This window comes from Salvelinus alpinus, chromosome 28 (genome assembly GCF_045679555.1).
Source record: "Salvelinus alpinus chromosome 28, SLU_Salpinus.1, whole genome shotgun sequence".
Lineage (NCBI taxonomy): Eukaryota > Metazoa > Chordata > Actinopteri > Salmoniformes > Salmonidae > Salvelinus > Salvelinus alpinus.
Genome location: NC_092113.1, coordinates 3,751,105 through 3,774,618, shown reverse-complemented (window position 1 = coordinate 3,774,618; position 23,514 = coordinate 3,751,105). Strand labels below are relative to the sequence as shown.

Genomic DNA, 23,514 nt, shown 5'->3' with positions numbered 1-23,514 from the left:
TTTACGCTAACGGGTGGCCAAAAAAACTATCTATCTTGAAGCAACACCACTACTAACCCCCGCCTCCACTCCAGGGTTCCTCCAGGATCCCGTTGCTACAGTGAACCATTCAAGGTTCCTCCAAGAACCCCTCAATTAACCGAAGGGGCAAATAGAAGCCATTGACAAGCAATGGTTCCTTGAGGAACTCCAGGTGTTCCTTGAGAATCTCCAGGGTTTCCCGAGTCACAACTAATTCGAAGACCGTATACATGCACCACATTGGAATGTAATGCACCGTCGTCACTATATTATTTCCTGTTCTTGGGGGATTACGGTTTAATTCCATTGAATCCATGAATCACATATAAGGCCATTAGCATCGCTTCCTCCACCTCCATCTCTGTAATGGAACGAGCCAAACTCGGGATTTAGCATTAGCACGGACTCTCCCACACAGAGATGGAGGAGTGTGTTTGAAAATGGGGATGGCAGAACTAGGGTACATGGACACCTACATATCATGCTCGTGTTTTGTGTAACGTCCCAGGGCTGTTTAAAAGTTACATAAACCTCTATTTATTAGTTTTTTCAGAAATTCTTGTGATATTGTCGAGTCTAAGAATACAAATCTCCAAACTCAAAAAACACATAGAGTCAACATATTGAAGACTAGTCTCAACTCATTTTTGCACATATGCTAAGGCTGACACTGGCACATTTTTCTTTTCATCTCTATGTTTTTCCAGTGGTATCTCTGAGACACTCTCCCCGGGTGATAATCAGCTGAGCTCTTTTGGAAACAAGCTCGATAACCTTCATGACAGAGACACAATACCGTGTAGATACATCAACACATACGCCGACGTTCAAATCGACCATGGGAAAGTGTTGATCGTACAATTATGATATCCTTCATGTTCTTAGGAAAAGCTTGAATGGCACAAGGTTTTCATCGGCGTATGATGAGATGACGTGACCAACTTAATTTCTTTAACGTTGTTCCACAGATCTTAGTAAAAGAGAATGAAAGCATTTTGTTCAGTAAGAGTTCTAAGTCTGTGCTCTTTGCTACATTTTGAGTTAGGCCTACTACTTGGTGTCTATACTTAGCTTGTAGTTTAGTATGAATGTCTTGTATCCACATCCACAATGTACAGTAGAGTATTACTTTATTTATCCCAACTTGGGAAATTGTTTTATCACAGCATGCATCATCAATAACTTATAAGGACAGGACACGTAACAATGACAGACACATAATACCATTTAAAAAATAAATAAACACATAGTTTCTATGTATCTAGAGTATATTGACTGTCAATCTAAGTAACACAATACAAAAAATCCCCGTCAGAATCCGTCCATTTAAACTAGAGATGCTGGTCTCCGTTTTCCTCTACAACCGCCAAAAGTCTCATGGGACTCGTCTGAAGGTAACCGGTACCGGTTTTTAAAAATAAAAATGGAGGTATGGAGGTAGTTTTGTGGCTACTCCAAAAAATGTGTTAAATCAAAGATAATTTGTAAAAATCCAAATAACTTCACAGATCTTCGTTGTAAAGGGTTTAAACACTGTTTCCCATGCTTTTTCAATGAACCATAAACAATTAATGAACATGCACCTGTGGAACGGTCATTAAGACACTAACAGCTTACAGACGGTAGGCAATTAAGGTCACAGTTATGAAAACTTAGGACACTAAAGAGGCCTTTCTACGGACTCGTGAAAAACACGAAAAGAAAGATGCCAAGGGTCCCTGCTCATCTGCGTGAACGTGCCTTAGCCATGCTGCAAGGAAGCATGCGGACTGCAGATGTGGCCAGGGCAATAAATTGCAATGTCCGTACTGTGAGACGCCTAAGACAGCGCTACAGAGAGACAGGACGGACAGCTGATCGTCCTCGCTGTGGCAGACCACGTGTAACAACACCTGCACAGGATCGATACATCCGAACATCACACCTGTGGGACAGCTACAGGATGGCAACAACAACTGCTCGAGTTACACCAGGAACGCACAATCCCTCCATCAGTGCTCAGACTGTCCACAATAGGCTGAGAGAGGCTGGACTGAGGGCTTGTAGGTCTGTTGTAAGGCAGGTCCTCACCAGACATCACCGGCAACAACGTCACCTACGGGATTTGCGTTTATCGTCGAAGGAATGAGCTTTACACTGAGGTCTGTACTCTGGAGCGGGATCGATTTGGAGGTGGAGGGTCCGTCATGATCTGGGGCGGTGTGTCACAGCATCATCGGACTGAGCTTGTTGTCATTGCAGGCAATCTCAACGCTGTGCGTCACAGGGAGGACACCCTCCTCCCTCATGTGGTACCCTTCCTGCAGGCTCATCCTGATATGACCCTCCAGCATGACAATGCCACCAGCCATACTGCTCATTCGGTGCGTGATTTCCTGCATGACAGGAATGTCAGTGTTCTGCCATGGCCAGCGAAGAGCCCGGATCTCAATCCCATTGAGCATGTCTGGGACCTGTTGGATCGGAGGGTGAGGGCTAGTGCCATTCCCCCCAGAAATGTCCCAGAACTTGCAGGTGCCTTGGTGGAAGAGTGGGGTAACATCTCACAGCAAGAACTGGTAAATCTGGTGCAGTCCATGAGGAGGAGATGCACTGCAGTACTTAATGCAGCTGGTGGCCACACCAGATACTGACTGTTCCTTTTGATTTTGACCCTCCCTTTGTTCATGGACACATTATTCAATTTCTGTTAGTCACATTTCTGTGGTACTTGTTCAGTTTATGTCTCAGTTGTTGAATCTTCTTATGTTCATACAAATATTTACACATGTTAAGTTTGCTGAAAATAAACGCAGTTGACAATGAGAGGACGTTTCTTTTTTTGTTGAGTTTACATCTCCTAGATATAGGACAGACACTTCATAACCTTACTCCTTATTCATACTTTATGTATTTTTTTTTGCCATTATGAATGTGTTATTCAATGCTATAGGCTATGGGCTATAGTAGTAAAGGCCAAATTCAATATTTAATGAAAAAATGCTTTATTTATTCATTTTTGATAGATAAAAGGTCCTACATTTCAAAATCAAATAGCTAAATGATCCATGGTATGACCATCTTAAAACAATTCCATTTCAGCTCATGTATTAGATTTGTAAAAAGTAATCAACATAAGGGCATTTTGTCTTTTTTTCCCACAATGTCATGGTGAAATGTTTTGTTGATTTCACGTTGAAATCACTTTAGTTGACAACTCAACCAAATGTAAGAACTGACGTCTGTGCCTAGCGGGTCCTTATCTAACCAGGAAGTGTCTTATCTTTCCAGGAAGTTTTTTGAGATAAGAAAACATCAACTTTTCAAGAGAGATATCCCCCCTATCTACTGTCATATCTCTTTCCATTTACCGAAGCGAACACAAAATTGTTTCTGAGACGTAGATCTCGATGTAGAGGGAAGAGAAGGGTGTGGTGGCCCTGAGAATAATGGGTCGTGTAGCCACATGGAATACGAGAGGCAGACAGAGGATGCCATCTGCCAGAAGCCACTGTTTCCATGACCAAATCCACCATCCCACCTGGGCCATGTACACTAACTGTACACACCAAGAACGGCAAAACAGAGTTCTCTAGTCAAATGATTACTGCAATTTTCCGTGGAAAAGTTCAGCGGGACAGTGGGGCCTCCTTGGAAAGCACCTTAATGTTAGATAGAGGGTGAGAGTTTACAAGACAGGGTCGATCTGTACTGTTTAAGGGCGCATTCCTCAGACGTACACAGACCCAACACAAAACACAGGCTATCGCTCCTGTATATGTAAACCCAGACCTCAGACCTGGGTCATTGGTGGGAATGACTGGTATCCCACTCATGCAAGGCCATATGGTGCTTACAGTATGGAATAGCTGGCTGAGCCAATCAGAGCCGTGCCTCAGGCCTTGAAATCCCAGCACACAGGTTACCATAACAATGATGTCACTGGATGGGCTCTGTGAGTGGGTAAATCCAGGGCCAGCGAGTTCCGCTTTGGTCACTTTGCCTCTATCCCCTACACCAGGGATCTAGATTCAGCCGCGGGCCGATTTTTTCTGGAACGGAAATTTATAGACTGCAAATTGACCGCAAGAAGCCCAACCAGATATACAGTAGTTTGACTAAAACATAATCATTTCAAACCTTGCTTACATATGTATAATTCATGTGTCTCTCTATTATGCGTGGGAATACTTGGGAACAGATTTCTTAAATTAAAATCACTTGGAGCTGATTTCCTGGTGTTTTTACAGTCTTTTATGTCCAACAATACAAATTCCACAATTTTTTTGACTTTTTTTTCAGTAAACTTGGGGGGGGCAGTTGGGGAATCCCGCCCTACAACATAGAGATTACATTTATAGTACATACATCAGCAGAGTTGTCTGCTTCATGTGTGAGTTACACGTTTCCCCCAACACGGTTGTGTTTAGAACAGAGGGCTCGGATGGGTGCCGTTGTGAGCGAGAAATCACAAACACTAAAAATAATATGATATCTTTTGAATATCTTTAAAAATAGACAAAGCATTTTATTTCATGTAACAATACATTGAAACAAAAAAACAATTGCTCACATTGATTGGAAGCTGTAAATAGAACCGCGGGATTTGGAGATCCCTATTTCTCGAATCCTTACTCTTCCATGGCCCATCGTGGTTAGTACGGCCGGACAGTACTTCAGTGTTCTCTGAAGGAGAGAAGTGGGATGAAGCATCATAACACAATATTCTGTCTGTTCCAGTCTGATTTGCACTTTCCACTCTCTCTTTGTGTACGCTTTCCACTCCCTCATTGTGCATTTACAGTAACAAGGACCAAACTACTCATTTCATTTCCTCATGAAAAAAAAAAGAATGGTTTGAGATGTCACATATTTTTGTGGATCTGTTTTGTATCTTCTTCCTAGGAGTAAATTGTTAGGCTTTTAGATCATCTGCGATCATTCTCTACTTCTGCCTCTTAATCTTTTTAGGGTAGTATTCTCAACTCGCTGAATACAATTACTCTCACACCCTAAGGTGTTCTTACTTGATTATTAATAGTGTGTGAGCAAACGTCAAAGACAGAAAACGATGATCATATTACAGAAAATGTTCTACCTTGACCTAAAAAGGATCAGCTCACCAAAAAAGGGGAGAATTTCAAGACATGATACCCTTGTATTTTGTGCCTTTGTCCGTGGTGAATTGAAGAATAACACCATGGATGATATCTGTTGTTGGAACACTTCCAAGAGCATTTCATGTAGTCGAGCGGGTAAAACAGGAATCCCACAAGCCTGCTGCTTTCAACTAAGCTCCATTTCTATGTAGGAGGTAGTGACATTGTATGATTAGTTAACTCCTTAGAAATGCACTATCAACAACATAAGGGCAAAGTAATTCCTGAAATGAAGATGAATTCATTCATTGTGAAATATATCATAATCTGTAGGTTCGAAGAACGTATCTGAAGTATACGTTTAGCAAAAAAAGTAGCGAAAGCTGATTGCAGAAAATAGTTATATTATTAGATGTTACTCAGTTGAAACACATTTGAGTTGGTTAAGAGTTCCTATAAAACCTTTTTTTTTTTTATATAACTTGTCATGTGGATTGCTTTCATAGATCCATAATTTAATTCCCATTTTTCACTAGATCGTACTCCTGCAATGTGATCTGTGCTGTGCGTCATCATCGATAGTGGATCAATCAACACAACCCCATGCCAGTGTCTAGCTCCATGACAGCCATGGGATAACAACATTCCACACGCACACACACACTCAATGAATGAATGAATGAATGGAAAGGGCCCCATTACATAATGTTGGTCGATGAAACATATTTGCATCCACCTTGCCTCAAACACTGTCAGAGGTCATTGAGAAATGGGGCGTAGGCATCAGGCACAGCACACACAATAGAAAGCAAGTCATAGGCATCCTGTGTGTCCCTTAAAGACAGATTACCTAATGTGGCTCTTTAAAGGTCCAATCTAGCCATTTTTTATCTCAATATCAAATCATTTATGTACCTTACTGTTTTGAATTAAAATAGTAAAAAAAGAAACAAAAATATATTTTTTAGCAAAGAGACATTTCTCATGCGAGAATTTAACTCGGACTGTCTGGGAGTGGTCTGAGTGGGGAGGTGGAAACTGAAAACGAGCAGTTATTGGCAGTGAGGTTTGGAACTCTCTTGTTGGTCTATTAACTCATTTACTGCCTGGCGATGTCACCAGGCAGTCCAAAACTCCATCCCACCAAAACAGACAGAAATTTCAGCCAGTCTATTCAAACAGCTCTTACAATAGAACGGCGTTATCATAATTTTCACAATTTCACAGTATTATTCCAACATCACAACGTGGAAATAGATATATAACACAGGAAAAATCACATTTTTTAACTGCACTGGGCCTTTAAGATATATAACCACACTGCAGTGGGTCTTAATGACAGGAGGCATGAGTCATCAGGCCTGTCTTACATAACTGAGTCACTCCCCCACCCTGCCTACTGTTCCACACCCAGACCCATTCATTCACATTCACACACCACTGGAACCTACTACTACTAAGCCTTTTACTGCCTTTCATTGACTAGGGCCAACACATGGCCAATCATGCTCTATACAAATTATGTGTTACTGTGAATTGCAAAATCTATGACAAAGCGGAGCTTTTCAGAAAAGAAATTGCAACGGAAATGTATTTAGGATATTCCTCCTGCTTTGATTCGTTCTATTCTCAACACACACACACCGCCTGACTCACTCACAGGCCTTGTATGAATACTCCACAATTAACAGAAAGAGCAGGACCCCAGCTGCGACTGCTGCTGTTGCTGTGATGCCCAACAGCTTTCTCCCAAATCAGGGCCTTTCATGCAGCCAGACGTCCAGTCAATGGAAGGTCCTGGGCTTAGTCATTTAGACCTGTAGTAAGAGTGTTCCTGTCTGTGTGACTTCCGTCGGTCTAAATCAAAATCAAATCAAATGTTGTTGGTCACATGCACACGGTTAGCAGATGTCATTGCGAGTGTAGCGAAATGCTTGCGCTTCTAGTTCCGACAGTGCAGCAATATCTAACATGCAATCTAACAATTCCACAACAACTACCTAATACACACAAATCTAAGTAAAGGAATGGAATAAGAATATATACATATAAATATATGGATGAGCAATGGCAGAGCGGCATAGGCAAGATGCAGTAGATGGTATAAAATACAGTATATACATATATGATGAGTGATGCAAGATATGTAAACATTATTAAAGTGACTAGTGATCCATTTATTAAGGTGGCCAATGATTTCAAGTCTGTATGTAGGCAGCAACTTATCTGTGTTAGTGATGGCTGTTTAACAGTCTGATTGCCTTGAGATAGAAGCTGTTTTTCAGTCTCTCGGTCCCAGCTTAGATGCACCTGTATTGACCTCGCCTTCTGTATGGTAGCGGGGTGAACAGGCAGCATTTCAATCGGTTACGTCACTTGCTCTGAGACCTGAAGTAGGGTTTCCCCTTGCTCTGCAAGGGCCGCCGCTTTTGTGGAGCGATGGGTAACGATGCTTCGTGGGCGACCGTTGTTGATGTGTGCAGAAGGTCCCTGGTTCGCGCCCGTGTCGGGGCGAGGGGACGGTTGAAAGTTATACTGTTACATTTATACTCTCTTAAAATGTCTGTGTATGATATCACTATCCTTTTCTTTGAAAATAGTCGTAGCTCACTTGGATCACATGTTCATGTTTGAGGTTTGTATTGCGGTCCTACGGCGGTCACAGTCGTTTTTATTGAAGTAGAATAACATAATTATGTATTGATATCATTATTACGCTCGGCGACTGACATGTCGTCCTCCACCAATAATAGTAATGGCCTCTCAGTGATTGTATGTTTCTATACTGACACCTAGTGGTAAGAATGATAACTGCACACTGTTGTTCTTTTGCACAGGTAAAAGCATGTCTGTCGATTGTGTACAGGTTATATCAACAATCGATACAATTTAAAGGGGCAATTTCGCGAGATGAATTTGAAGTTAACTCATGTCAATGATCTTGATTACAGCTATCTGACAATCAATTTGTTGTAGTTAGTCAATTAGTAGAGGGTTTTACATGTTCTGGAAACAATAATTTCAACACATTGAACTGAAATATCCTATCCAAGTCACTGAGCACACTGGATGTCAGTATAGTACACTGACACATTGGCTCACGGGCCTAGCACAGAGCCTATTGTTCCTCAGTACTGGTCCTCTCTGCCTTGTAAGGCTAAAGGCATTTGATTGTCAACTGGTGTCGGTCAAATATGATCCCCTAACATGGGCACTAACGTAATTAGACATAAATAGCTCTTGTCTCAATACATTGTGTAACTAGATACCAGCCCACATATGGGTGGCAGGTAGGTTAGTGTGTTGGGCCATTATCTGAAATGTTCCTAGTTCAAATCCCTAAGGTGACAAGGTGAAAATCTGTTGATGTGCCCCTAATTACTCCAGGATCACCGTTGATAATGGCAGACTCTGGCTATGACCTCACCTTCTCAGGGAGAGTGGGCTATGCAAAAGATATTTCTCATACACACTTGTACATCTGTGAAATAGGACAAATAGAAGCTCCCACCTAATTCTTCTTATTATACCCCTGCAGAGAAGATCCTCTGTGTAGCACCAGAATCTACAGTACAATAAAAAGGAGAGAACTACAAAATGGAGACATCAGAAGGACTCTGAAGAGTTGGAGCAAATAGTGAAGTTCGCAAGTTATAACGAACGATTCATGCCAACCGCATACAGGATCTTATTGAGTTTTATCCCATACTTTTAAAAGTAAAGCAGAACTCCTATGTATAAAAAATATATATATTCTCACGGTGAAGAATCATTTCCGCTCAAAAAACACTCCATTGAAGCAAACACTTCCAAACAGATACGATATCAGGCGAACCCGGGGCGTTGCTTTGGCGAACACGTTTATTACTTGAAGGTACATTCTAAGCAGACGTATGGTGTGTACATCCACCACAGGCTCTCCAGCAGACTAAACGGCCCCGAGGGAATCTGTTAAACATACAACCGGTGCATTATGCCACTGTGTCTACACTGCATTTCAATGTATGTTCGGACTACTAATGGGCTAATCAAAGTAGGGTATAATTACAGAGACTTACAGGGACAGATGTACTGTCCTATGCCAAAAAGGATGTATTTCAAAGAGCATTCTGTCCGGCAGCACAACATCAGCAACTTGGAAAAATAAGAGATTTGTAAACTGTTTGTGGCACTGCAAAAAATTCATATGCATTTGAAATGAAACAATAATGCATAGTTCAAGTAGGCAAACTGAAGTAATATGTGAGTTGTTATTGTGAGTGTTCTGGTTGGTTACATTTACTCAAATGCAGTATATGGGCACCCGAAACAAGTTACAAACAGTACTTACAACAATGCAAGAAATTGTAAAAAGTTATAAAAAAAAAAATACATAAGCAATCAGATTATTGAACTAAGTCTTGCAAAGTCGTTCAGAAGTTCTGCCGATGACATCCAAAAGGCAACCTCCGGTTTTCCGTAGATGTCTATGACGTCGAAGAGAAATAGAAAAATATCACTAAGGGTCGGGGGACTCTGTCTTCTCTTGATGCTGTTTATTCTACTCCTTTCATAAACTCCAAGAACTCTGGAACCAAGAGGAGGAAAAAGGGAATTAAGTGAATTATTTTCCTCACTTTGGTCACTACACAGCTTTACTTGTGAATAACACAGCATGTTACCATGCATAATTCATATTCCCAATTTCCTTTTCTAGCAGTGAAGTATCCATAGAACTGTTCATTTGCATCAGTATCATGAATAAAATACATGAATGCTTCTGCCTCTGCACTATGTGCTTAACTTCCATTTCCAAAACTTTACCGTCATAGTCGATTTTCCCGTCGTTGTTCTTGTCCCCGTCCTTCATGAGCTCCTCGATGTCGTCCTCAGTGATGGCCTCCCCTGTGGCCTCCAGCATTACCTTCAGCTCCTCCAGGTCTATGTAGCCGTCCGCATTCCTGGGAGGCCATAGACTATATATTTCTGTATTGTCTGAATTCACAGATGTATGCTTTACGTGCAATAAAATGCATTGCGATAGGGTGAGAGACATGGCATAGGCCAAGACATATCAAACATACAAATTCACAAAATGACTGCTTAAGGACTCTTACCCCTCCCTTCCCCGTTATGCAACTGTGCCCCCTCCCTATACTCAATATTACACATCCCCCAAGATCCCTGAGCACTGCACGTGGTGTTATTCCACAATCCTATCATTTCAATATCCATGGATCATTTTACAGTTAGTTACATTTCACGTTTCACTATTGCACATTCCCAAATGAGTGCTTCCCTCCCCATACTCCTAGTATCCTCCATCCCCATCCCCATACTCCTAGTATCCTCCATCCCCATACTCCTAGTATCCTCCATCCCCATACTACTAGTATCCTCCATCCCCATACTCCTAGTATCCTCCATCCCCATACTCCTAGTATCCTCCCTCCCCATACTCCTAGTATCCTCCATCCCCATACTCCTAGTATCCTCCATCCCCATACTCCTAGTATCCTCCATCCCCATACTCCTAGTATCCTCCCTCCCCATACTCCTAGTATCCTCCCTCCCCATACTCCTAGTATCCTCCATCCCCATACTCCTAGTATCCTCCATCCCCATACTCCTAGTATCCTCCATCCCCATACTCCTAGTATCCTCCCTCCCCATACTCCTAGTATCCTCCATCCCCATACTCCTAGTATCCTCCATCCCCATACTCCTAGTATTCTCCATCCCCATACTCCTAGTATCCTCCATCCCCATACTCCTAGTATCCTCCCTCCCCATACTCCTAGTATCCTCCATCCCCATACTCCTAGTATCCTACATCCCCATACTCCTAGTATCCTCCCTCCCCATACTCCTAGTATCCTCCATCCCCATACTCCTAGTATCCTCCATCCCCATACTCCTAGTATCCTCCATCCCCATACTCCTAGTATCCTCCATCCCCATACTCCTAGTATCCTCCATCCCCATACTCCTAGTATCCTCCATCCCCATACTCCTAGTATCCTCCATCCCCATACTCCTAGTATCCTCCATCCCCATACTCCTAGTATCCTCCCTCCCCATACTCCTAGTATCCTCCTCATTTGTTCATAAGGGTCAGTGCAACTTGCACAACATCGTTTACACTGGGGACTCTGTAGCGTTTAGGAGAGGAGGATTATACTGCTTCACAAATCGGTTAACCAGCGAACATGACTGTATTAGTATTTATACTATGTAGTATTTGCCTTGTCCAACAATGACAAGTAGGCAAAAACAGAAACAAACCAGCACCCAAGCTAAAACTCTGCAGTCTACATTCCTGTGTATTTGTCTATCCTGGTGGTACTAGGCTGTGGGTACTTAGTCGGGTAAGACTATGAAGAGTTACTTTTCGAGAGTTCGTCCCCCTCATGAAACTCCTTAAGTACTTGTGAGGATAAACGTACTTGTCAAACATGCGGAAGAGGTCTGCCAGTTCCTCCTCTGTCTTTCCTTTGCTGTCGTCTTTCATGCACCTCACCATCATCACCAGGAACTCGTCAAAGTCCACCGTCCCACTGCCTGCAAAGACATGTCAACAGAAGGATGCCACACGACCTTTTGGATCAAGGAGCCTATCTTTGATATAGCAGCTACATGTGACCAGATCCTCTACTCAGCCATGTGATGCTTGTCTTTTGTGTGTTTACTGGCTTACAAAGAACAGTGTACAACTGTCCCTGCCGGCCCATCAATGAGCCATGAATTGGCCTTTTGATGAGCAGAACACTTGTGTCTGCCTTTGTTGTGTACCATCCTCATCCACTGCTGATGAGCTAACCTCTTACTCGGACACGTGGTTCACGATAGGAACTATTCATGGGAAATACATTTGCCTATTGTAGTCATTTGAGTCGGTCTCTTTGGTGTGAGCGTGTGTGTTTACCGTCTTCATCCACCTCGTCGATCATCTCTTGCAGCTCCTCTGGGGTGGGGTTCTGCCCCAGCATCCTCATCACCTTGCCCAGCTCCTTGGTGCTGATGCAGCCATCCTCTGCATCCTGGACAAAGATGTCAAAGGCTGCCTTGAACTCTGCAACACACAGCACAGCACATGACCATGGTCAGTTATTATTCTTCTCCCCTCTCCCCCTTTTGTTTTCATGGTCAGTTCTATGTGTAGGCTACTTTAGTGTAAGATACGCTTTTTTAGTCAATCAACTTATTTGGGGCTTACGAGTGGCGCAGCAGTCCAAGGCACTGTATCTCAGTGCAAGAGGTGTTACTATAGTCCCTGGTTTGAATCCAGGCTGTAATCATATCCGGGCCGTGATTGGCAGTCCCATAGGGTGGCGCACAATTGGCCCAGCTTCGTCTGGGTTTGGTAGGCCGTCATTGTAAATAAGAATCTGTTCTTAACTAGTTAAATAAAGGTTAAATAAAAAATGTGATCCTCTGAGATATCTGGAATTTACTTTTCATCTTGGCCTGAATGGTACACATTTTAGGCCAAATACTGATTTAGTAGAACGTGAAGATATATATCCCACGTAAAGAAGCATTTATGCAAAGGCCTCAGAGACCGACATAGATTAGTAAACCATAATGACATTTAGATGCAGTGTTTCCCCTATATGTATTTAGCAGCGGCGCACCCCCGCTGCTAAATTGTGACCACCACAAAAAAAATAACTACTTTGGCACCGCTACTAAAAGGATTCCTATGGGAAACACTGAGATGAACACATTTTACATACCATTTTTCTGCTCGTCTGTCAGCTGCTCTACCTATTGAAGAAATGGAAAGTTTTCAGAAGCAGTCGAGCCAATATCTGTTATTGAATCCACTCTGGAATGTCTTTTACAACCCCAAATCCTAACTTTGAGTCACTGTATTCCTTTGATAGGCACAATATAATATTTTCCATTCGTGCAATAACACGTGTATAATATCTACGCTCTTCCCTTCATTTTAATCGTATTTGTGGAGTTTTCAAATTCAGTTCAGACAAGGCCCAGTCCTAAACCATAAAATGTTGATAGAGAAACCGAGTGTATGAAAACAATCCTTCAGAGGATTTACAGTAGACTCCACAAGGTGGAACCAATTCTCTGGAACAGTGCACCTCAAATGTTGCCTTAGTTTACACAAAGCTTGCCCCCCCCCCACCAAAAAAGTTATTTTGGTCCTTCACACTTGGTCATCCATCCCTCACAAAACACAAAACCTATACTTCATACATGAGGCCTGTGCCAGTGAGAGGCAGGGTTAAAAATACATTGACAGGAGGATCAGAAACAGCAGATAAAGGACAGAATACACAGTGCTTTAAATTAGCATAGCTGTGGATCTGGTTCCACAATGGAACAGTAATCCAGGGAAAGCTACCGCGAATGAGAGAGGGAGACAGCTGCTTATGTAAGAGTCATTGTCTGTCGTCCACAACAAATTAAACACACATTCCGCTGGTGATGATATATGGGGGAAAAAGAGCCGTGTCCATCTAAACATCGACACACACACATTCCGGTCTGTTTCCCTGCAGTTGACTCCTCTAGCTGTAATGCCCAGTAGAGACTCGGGCAGCCCAGCCCGGCCCGGCCCGGCCCGGCCCAGCCCATCAGCCACCAGGCAGCAGGCAGAGATAGCTAGACAGATAAACAAACAGCTCTCCCAGCCCTCCCAGTGGCTCACACGGATAATGCTGGAATTCAGCTGTGTGTGTGTGTGTGTGTGTGTGGGTGGGGGGGGGGGGGGGGGTGGTATCTAGACCCGAAGCCCTCTTCTGGCACCACAGAAACACACATGCAGGAGGCTAGGAGCAACTGGCCAAAATTAGCCGATGAGAAGTGAGACTGCTCCATTTGTAGTCATGAATGAAACCACAGTGTGGACCAGGGGCTTGTCCTGCTTCTGACCCCTGGAGTGCTCCTATCAAACCTGATAGGCTTCAAGAGGCACAAGGTCTATATATGTATGGTGTCTCACCTCACTTGTCAAAGGCTGGCGTTGTGTGTGTTCGCTTGACAGACACAGTTTGTGATGGAAGTTGAATCATCTGAGCAATGTCAGAATTACAAATTGCTAAATTGTTGTAAGGGGAATATCCAAATGTACCTCATTTGAATTAATTGTTGATCTGAAACATTATAGTTTGTCGTTTAAAACTGTTAAAAACATAAAAGTGTTATTTAGTGGATTTTACATTTACATTTTTACATTTAAGTCATTTAGCAGACGCTCTTATTTTACCCTCAATACTAAATATTACAGGTACTTTTCATTCTATTTAAGGGTGAATCCTACCCTCAGGTGCTGAAGTGTTCATTTGAAATAGTAACCTACCTAAACCTTTACACTCCAAAAGACAGAAATCTGACAACAAAATATTCTTAGACTACAATTAAACCAAAACAGCATTTTCATCCATGTCACCTATCACTGAAAATCCAAAGTTGAACAACATTAAAAGCAAACCATTCATGATGATGTTACCTACTAAATACAAACACTTTCACATTCTCCACAAACAATATACCCTGTTGTAGAAGTGGAGTGGGACGTACCGCTGCTTTGTAGATGTCGTTCATGATGGAGGCTTGGCTTGGCAGCTGCCCGTCTGTCTGTAGGGTGTAGTGGCACAGAGGAGCGAGGTAGAGCACAGCTAGGAGCAGGACACTGGCCCCATCCTGGGAGGGTTTTATAGCTGGAGCCTGGCAGGGCCTGGTCCCTCCCTACCCTGCTTGCCTGCCCGCCCATCCCCCTGGGTGTCTCACGTGCATCTATGTGTGTGCGTGTGTCATTGGGCCGATCTATCACAATCACCAGGCTCAGATAAAAATGTAGCTGCTCTTAGAGGGTACACTTTGGAATGGAATGAAGTGAAGGGGCACGCAATGGCGAACCTTAATCTCCAGGGAGGGAGCTAGAGACACTCAACATTCCACCATCAGTCGTGGACCAGCGGGGCAGGGGAGAGGGGCACGGAGGGCAGACCAGAGCAAAAGAGGGCTTGGGACAGGAAGGGGCAGAGGGTGGGCAACTTTGAATAGAGGAGGGGGGTTTAGAGGGCTAGGGATAAGAGTCAGGGGACGGGAGCGGGAGGCAGAGCAGTTCAGACAAACAGGTTAAAGCCTGCCATTAACGAACACAATCAAAGAGATGTGTGTGTGTGTGTGTGTGTGTGTGTGTGTGTGTGTGTGTGTGTGTGTGTGTGTGTGTGTGTGTGTGTGTGTGTGTGTGTGTGTGTGTGTGTGTGTGTGTGTGTGTGTGTGTGTGTGTGTGTGTGTGTGTGTGTGTGTGTGTGTGTGTCTGTGTCTGTGACTGTGTCTGTGTCTGTGTGTGTGTGTGTGTCTGTGTCTGTGACTGTGTCTGTGTCTGTGTCTGTGTGTTTCACTAATACCCATTTAACCTACAAGGGTTTTACTCCTATTTTCAATGATCTTATCTGACACTTTCCATTTAAAATGTAATCATACACCCTCCAAATGACGATTGCACAGTATATTGTACATTTTCTGTAATGCACGAATCATCAATCATTGACCAGCAGAATTTTACAACATAGCATTTTGAAGGGGAAATGTTTTATTTTTTAAACATTTTTACATACAGTTTAACAATAGGTATTTATAGGTATACAATTTACATTGTATTATACAGTGGATGTAATATTGGGCCTTTGAGCCTTTATAAACTACATAAAGTCAGTCAGCAGAGGGCGCTGTTTTACTGTGTGTCGTTTGAATAGAGTTGTTACGCAGCTAAGTGGGCTACAGCATATCCCATTTACCAACAGGGTGCTCAAATCAGAAATCTGGGTCAAATACAATAACTTGAATTCGCCTAAAAACATGTGAAAACATTGAATGAAATTAACACCTTATAATAGACTAAGGAAGACCATTCCTTTGTGTGTTGAATATCATGGGAACAGACACGTGTGGATGTGGAATGAAATAGTAAGCCGCACCTCAGCTCACCCCTCTGGACCCATCTGAACACAAATCATGTCCTCAGCCACAAAATATCCAATACTTTCCTGCTTCTGTGCTACACTGCATTCTCCCCGCCACCCCACTGACTTGGATAGGAAAGGACGGTAGTCCCCCCAAAGGCATCACGCATGTGCCTCGTGTGCCTCGTCAATCTCATCCATTTGCAGGAGAGAATAGCATACGTACACATTTTCTTCTATAATCTTGCCACGCATGACGGTTCTGAGACCCACGTAGTGCGACAGAAGGTGTAGTGTTGAGGCAGGGACTCTAAAAGGCTGGTGATCCTGCAGGGTTCCAATGGGATGCTAATGGGGACTGGCACAGGTTATGATCATTGCAACACAACAACACAACAGCCCAGAAAGAGAGAGAGAGAGAGAGAGAGAGAGAGAGAGAGAGAGAGAGAGAGAGAGAGAGAGAGAGAGAGAGAGAGAGAGAGAGAGAGAGAGAGAGAGAGAGAGAGAGAGAGAGAGAGAGAGAGAGAGAGAGAGAGAGAGAGAGAGAGAGAGAGAGAGAGAGAGAGAGATAAGAGAGGACAAGTGTAGTCGATTATGCCATCACGGACATTGACCCCTCCTCCATTAGTGCATTCACTGTCAGACCACAGACACCATTGTCAGATCACAGTCAGATCAACGTGTTCTTGAAGAAATTAACCGGCAATATTCATTCAAAAAAACTGCCCAATAAACTATTCAACATAAACCAATCATACAGATGGGCTCCAAACAGTGCAGAGAGATTCATTGAAACATTGAACTCAAAAGAAATGATGAACTCTATACAGTTTTTCAATAACTCACAATACCAAAACAATAAAGATGGTGTCAATTCGGCTACTCTAAACATCAACTGCATATTCCAAAAAGCAGCATCGAAAGCAAATTTGAGAAAACCAAAAAAATGCAACATCAGAAACAAAAAACAAAATGTTTCTGACAAATGGTTTGATAATGAATGTAAAACAATTAGAAAACACCTAAGACAAATGTCAAACAAAAAACATAAGCAGCAAAACAACCCAGAGCTACGATATGAATACTTTGAAACTCTGAAACAGTATAAACATACACTGAAACGCAAGAAACTGAATTATACCAACAAGACACTTGATGAAATTGAAAACGCAATTGACCAAAATCAGTTCTGGGACATGTGGAACAATTTAAGCACAACAAAGCCACAAGAATTAGCCATACAAGATGTAGGAATTTGGAAAACTTATTTTGATAATCTATACAAAAACATCCCACAAAAAGACTTAAAACAGAACCAATTAGAAATTAAAGAAAAATTGAACATCCTTGAATCAGTCATTAAAAATAACCAAAATCCATTAGATTACCCAATAACCCAACAAGAACTAAATGAAAAGCTCAAATCTATTAAATCAAAGAAGGCTTGTGGTCTAGACAACATCAGAAATGAAATGCTGAAAAACAGCACACCTGAGTTGCAAAATGCTGTGCTTAAATTGTTCAACATGGTTTTAACTTCTGGCTGCTTCCCTGATGTCTGGAACCAGGGGCTCATCTCCCCTATCCACAAAAGTGGAGACAAATCAGACCCCAATAATTACAGGGGAATTTGTGTAAACAGTAACTTGGGAAAGGTTTTCTGTAGCATTTTGAATTCAAGAATCCAAACCTTTGTTCAAGAAAAAAATGTAATAACTAAATGTCAAATTGGCTTTCTCCCTAACCATCGCACTACTGACCATATATACTCCTTACACACACTAATTAATAAACACGTCCACCAAAAAAAAGAGGGCAAAATCTTTGCTTGCTTTATTGACTTTAAAAAAGCATTTGATTCTATTTGGCACGAAGGGCTATTCTACAAAATATTCTACAAAATTCTACAAAGTGGGCTTGGTGGTAAGGTGTATGACTTAATAAAATGTATGTACACAGAAAACAAGTGTGCAATAAAAATCAAAAACCAAAGAACAGAATTCTTTTCACAATGTCGAGGTGTGAGACAAGGCTGTAGTTTGAGTCCAAATCTTTTCAACATTTATATCAATGAATTAGCAGACATGTTGGACCATTCTCCAGCCCCAGGACTCACACTATTTGACACAGAGGTGAAATACCTGCTATATGCTGATGACTTGGTACTTCTATCACCAACCAAAGAAGGTCTTCAACAGAACATTAATATTCTAGAGCAATATTGCCATAATTGGGCCCTGGCAGTAAATTTCCCAAAAACTAAAATCATGATTTTCCAAAAACAAAACAGATGTCAGAAACACAAATATAAATTCACCCTGAACAACACCATAATTGAACACACAAAAAATTACACCTACCTTGGTCTGACCATATCTGCATCGGGAAACTTTAATATGGCAGTGAATGCACTCAAAGAAAAAGCCCGCAGAGCATTGTATGCAATAAAAATGAAATTATTCAAAATCAACATCCCAATTAGAATTTGGACCAAAATATTTGACAGTGTAATCCTACCAATAGCTCTTTACGGAAGTGAGGTTTGGGGGCCACTCAATAAACTGGACTTTAAAATGTGGGACAAACATCCAATTGAAACCCTACATGCAGAATTCTGTCGGAAAATCCTACAAGTCCAGAGAAATACACCAACTAATGCATGTAGGGCAGAATTGGGCCGCTTTCCAGTAATAATGAAAATACAGAAAAGATCATTAAAATTTTGGCTACATCTAAATTCAAGTCCAAATTCGAGTCTGCAATTTAAAGCACTTCAAACCCAAGAGCTGAGCCCAGAAACGAGCCCTCTCAGTCAGCTGGTGTTGGACCTAACCAACCAAGCTGACACCAGCACTGCTTCAAAACAAAGAATTCCAATAAACAAAATCATGAACCAATCAAAGGACTCATATTTACAACATTGGAAAAACGAAACAAAATCCCAAAGCCGACTAAATTGCTATCTGACCCTAAACAGAGAATATGAATTGGCTGAATATCTCTACTCTGTCAGAGATTCGAAGCAGAGACAGATCCTTACCAAGTACAGGCTGAGTGACCACCGATTGGCAATAGAAACCGGCAGACATAAAAAGACATGGCTACCCAAAGAGGAGCGTGTATGTGGTCACTGCACGACAGGGGAGGTAGAAACAGAGATGCACTTTCTCCTTTACTGTGATAAATATTCCTCACCAAGAGATTCATTATTCACAGAAATGACTACATTTATTCCAAATTTTTACTTATTAAACCCAGAGGAAAAACTAAAAATACTCATGGGCGAAGGAGCAATGGCTCCTCTTGCAGCCAAATATGTATTTGCCTGCCATAGCCTGAGGGACACTGAATAATAACATCTGCATAGTAAGCAGTAACTTACTTATTATGACTGTTACTGTTATTACTGTTATTGTTATTAGTATTATTATTGTTGTTTATCATTCCAAATAGTAATGGTATGGGTGGTAATGGTAATGATAGCACTTTAATGATGGTGGTAGTGGTGCATTACACCATACATAACATTCGACTATTGACTGTTACCATTTTATTGTTACTATTTTTATATTTAATTTTGTATTATTATTTACTGCCATTCTATATTATTATTTGTCATTGTTTTAATTGTATTACAATGTATATTGTATACATTGTTGCTTTGGCAATATTGACACAATGTTTTTCATGCCAATAAAGCAGCTTGAATTTGAATTTGAATTTGAGAGAGAGAGAGAGAATGAGAGAGAGAGAGAGAGAGAGAATGAGAGAGAATGAGAGAGAGAGAGAGAGAGAGAATGAGAGAGAGAGAGAGAGAGAGAGAGAGAGAGAGAGAGAGAGAGAGAGAGAGAGAAGGAGAGAGAGAGAGAGAGAGAGAGAGAGAGAGAGAGAGAGAGAGAGAGAGAGAGAGAGAGAGAGAGAGAGAGACAGAGAGAGAGAGACAGAGAGACAGAGAGACAGAGAGACAGAGAGAGAGAGAGACAGAGAGAGAGAGAGACAGAGAGACAGAGAGACAGAGAGAGAGAGAGAGAGAGGGGGGGGGGGGTATGAAGAAGAGCATCAGTCACACTAACATCGTCACTCACATCTACAGCTTTCACAGAGATAGGTAGAACCCTCCTGGAGAGAGAAATGCCCCACGAATAAAGAGGCTTCAGAGACAGAAGGCTGGACTGAACAACATCAGTCATGAATTCATTGCCCTCACAGACAGATAGTTCTCACAGGGAGACCCTGCCTGAATCCAACAGCTATCACTCTCTTTAGTGTACACAACACAACACACAACAATCCACAACACGAAAAGGGATGAAATCTCAACATAGATTTCTATAGAGAGAAGATATATATATATATATATATATATATATATATATATATATATATATATTTCTTTTAATAATATTGTGGTTTAGTGCGTGACTAGCGCAAAGGATTATGGGAGATTGAAGCAGGAGATACTGTCATTCCTTTGGTAGTCATCTCTTCAGTCTTTCCCATTTCGCCCTCAAAAGGCAAAAAACGATGCTTACAGTGATACGGTGAAAGACGTCCCCATGTCACCTGCTGCACCTAACTCCACTTGACATGCAAGGTAAGCTGGGTGTCACCATTGGTGTCGCTGGCTTCCTCACCTGCTTTGCTATCATCTCCACTCAAAGCATACTGATGAGTCAATCTACAGTATCAAGCAGGCAGATGAGCTGAGTGTGTGTTGAGTTCCAGTATTAGCAGCTCTACAGGGGGCAGTAGATTCTAATGTAAAGCCTATCTCTCTCTCTGACTGAACCAGAAACAAGCAGCTGGAATGAGCTCTATCGACTGTGGGGTGGCAGCCTGACAGAGCCTGGAGAAGCCCACATCAATAGGAGCATACGGAGCGCAGTTTTCACTGGAGCACTCCACCAATTTCCTCTTACAGAGGAAGGCGGCTGCTGACGAAAGAGCCAACCAAATCTCCACACATCATAATCAGACAGCGCATCTCAAATCCTCAATTCACCGCACACCGTTTTTGGAGAGGTTGCCATAGAAACCCTGCCGGGTTGTAGCGGCAGAAGAGGAGAGGAGATGAGAAGGGCTATTTCCCCCCCCCACCCCGCCACATCTTGTCCTCGCAGTCACTGTATTCTTCGTTCCTCTCCTTTGCTTTCTGCACAGACGAATGCACACACGCACACACAGGTTTGGCAATCGTTATTTATTCCCTGGTGACCGTAATGAGAACCATTTATGCAAATGTTATGGATGACTTAATCCACGTGTCCAAATGAATATATGTCATGTGTCATAGCGAAGATAAAAAATGAACTTCGTTGGGTGCCTTGACTTGGGACGGATCAGGTCAGGAATAGTATTCAAGGTTTGCACTAGCCTAGTCTGCAAATACTGTAAGTTCGTATGGCTGCTTCAAAATAGGTTCAAGTCACCATTTTGTTAGGTTAAATGGTCTTTCTATTGGAAAAGGGACAAAATATCAATCCGTCAATGTTTAAAGAATCTGGCCCCTGCATTCTTCAAACCAAGTGTGTAATATTGTTTTCATGTAACAGCGTGCAACCACAGTCCTTCTGTTAGTGATATTTCATTCATTTCATTGCATAAAGGTTCTCAGAGAAATCATTTGTTGTTTTATTGTCATGCAGGCCAGGTGTCTTCCTCCCTTCCTCCCTGTCTCTCCTCTGTCTCTCTCTCCTTGGTTGGAGGGTTACTCCGAGTCCATCAGCCTCTCTCTTCCCCCCTCTCTCACCCTCTCTCCCTTTCTCTCTCTCACCCTCTCACTCTCTCTCTCTGCTGCTCTCCATTTCTCTCTCCTATCTCTCGTTCTCCCCTCTCTCTTTCCCCTTTCTCTCTCCTCACTTAACTCTCTCCCTCTCATCTGCTCTCTCACCCCCCTCTCTCTCTCCCTCCTTCTCTATCTGGGGTGTATTCAGAGTGAAGGACTAAAGGAGGAGTGGTTCGGGGCATTTACGTCTCTCTATACAGCGAGCACTCCTCCAGCCAACACTTACCACTCAGAGGGGAGCCTGTTCTCTCTCCGCTCTCAAACGGTGACAAACGTCAGCCTCAGATGGAAAGATTTGGCTTTAGAGGAGAGGGGATGTATCTCTCTCTTACTCTCTGTCTCTCTCATGTAACTTTCCCATTGCCGTTTGATGGCTGCAAGGTTTGCATTGAAGGGCTTGCTGTCATGCGGACCACCAAGTCCCTAACCCGCCCTCACGACTGCAAAAAGAAACAGTACTGAAAAACAAACATGTTATAAATCATGAGATATTATATTAGAATGAACACGTCTCAGAAGCATTGTCTTTCGAAGCTTGCTTTAAACTGTCTTTGATGATATTCGTATTATGACCTAATACACGATGCATCGCTCTTTCTCCAAAGTACTGTATGTTGTTGAATATATCAAAAGATATCAAGTGACATCAAAGATGCATGTTCCTCAGTGAGCTGTTTGCCTGTGTGTGTGTGTGTGTGTGTGTGTGTGTGTGTGTGTGTGTGTGTGTGTGTGTGTGTGTGTGTGTGTGTGTGTGTGTGTGTGTGTGTGTGTGTGTGTGTGTGTGTGTGTGTGTACACCTGCAGTAAATGAGCTTTGATGAAGATAGATCTGAACACAGATGACACATTCTTTTTTCAGTAATCAGTGGTCTTCAATGTCACTCGAGTGGTGTGCGTCATGGCGATGACGGTGGGTGCAGTACACCACTGCCCCCCAGTTACAGACCTAACACCTTATCATCCGTCTCTCATCTCTCTGAGGGCAAAGTCCACATCACAGACAGCTCTCTCTCTCTCTCCCTCTCTCTCTCTCTCACACACACACACACACGTCCCTCAGAATATTAGCAAATTAGTAATTTGTGTACTGCGAACTAGGTAGCCTTCAAAAATTATCTTCCTCATGCAGAGTCAGGTGAGTGTGCATGAGAAGCCTTCACCAGACAGACATGACTCAGAGGAAAGGCTTTCCATTGGCTTTCACCTTGATGATGCATCACTGAGGAAACTTACTCATAGACAGAAGAAAAAACAAAAGAGAAAATCTCTCCAAATATGTATGCTCCTCCTAAAACGTGTCTTGGTGCTGTTGCATTGGCCAGCATTTCTGCCAATCATTGTTTTCAACATCCCAGCTATTCCGCCTGAACACCAAATGATAATCAAGAGGAAAATATGCAATGTGGGTTTCTTACATAACTCAAATTGTTTCATGTCTGCAGCAACCAAACTTCAGAACAGCCTGAATCAAATCAGTTGAAAAAAAACAGTCTTAAAATAGCAAAGTTTTGGCTTTGTCAGTTACAAGATCATCATTAACTGCAAGACACATGCTTCTGATAGCACCTAAAGACATGCCTCAGATAGTACGGTTCAGTTTCACTGAGCAGGTTTGGGTAGTGTTATTGTCATTTTGTAATCATCCTTGTAAGTGTGGTGTAACAAATATTGTAATCCCTCAGTTTGAGTCATGGGGGTACGTGTTACACACCTAC

General features: G+C 42.3%; 2 protein-coding genes across 3 annotated transcripts in view; one reads left to right on the top strand and one right to left on the bottom strand.

Annotated features, from left to right (window-relative positions):
* Positions 1 to 8,942: 8,942 nt before the first annotated feature.
* Positions 8,943 to 12,136, bottom strand: LOC139556977 (troponin C, slow skeletal and cardiac muscles). Its single transcript, XM_071371195.1, has 4 exons — positions 12,004 to 12,136; positions 11,525 to 11,639; positions 9,903 to 10,039; positions 8,943 to 9,666 (listed from the first exon to the last, which is right to left on the bottom strand). Exons 1-4 carry the CDS (start codon positions 12,071 to 12,073, stop codon positions 9,635 to 9,637), a joined length of 354 nt encoding a protein of 117 aa, XP_071227296.1. The 5' UTR covers positions 12,074 to 12,136; the 3' UTR covers positions 8,943 to 9,634.
* The window catches only part of LOC139556976 (sodium- and chloride-dependent GABA transporter 1-like), a 46,969-nt gene continuing 35,508 nt past the window's right edge, over positions 12,054 to 23,514 (top strand). The window contains exon 1 of one of the 2 annotated variants that reach the window (XM_071371188.1): positions 12,054 to 12,180. In XM_071371188.1, the coding sequence (XP_071227289.1) occupies positions 12,099 to 12,180 (82 nt within the window). In that variant the 5' untranslated portion in view covers positions 12,054 to 12,098. The remainder of the gene's footprint in view (positions 12,181 to 23,514) is intronic. The other variant, XM_071371193.1, reaches the window with a different exon arrangement.

What these genes read in the sequence shown, in the direction of transcription:
- LOC139556977 (XM_071371195.1), bottom strand. Translation starts at nt 12,073, where the DNA reads ATGAGGATGCTGGGGCAGAACCCCACCCCAGAGGAGCTGCAAGAGATG. An exon ending in CTCTTCCGCATGTTTGACAA is followed by an intron (nt 10,040 to 11,524) that starts GTACGTTTATCC and finishes ATGGCCTCCCAG; the next exon opens with GAATGCGGACGGCTACATAG. An exon ending in CGGGAAAATCGACTATGACG is followed by an intron (nt 9,667 to 9,902) that starts GTAAAGTTTTGG and finishes TCTTGGTTCCAG; the next exon opens with AGTTCTTGGAGTTTATGAAA.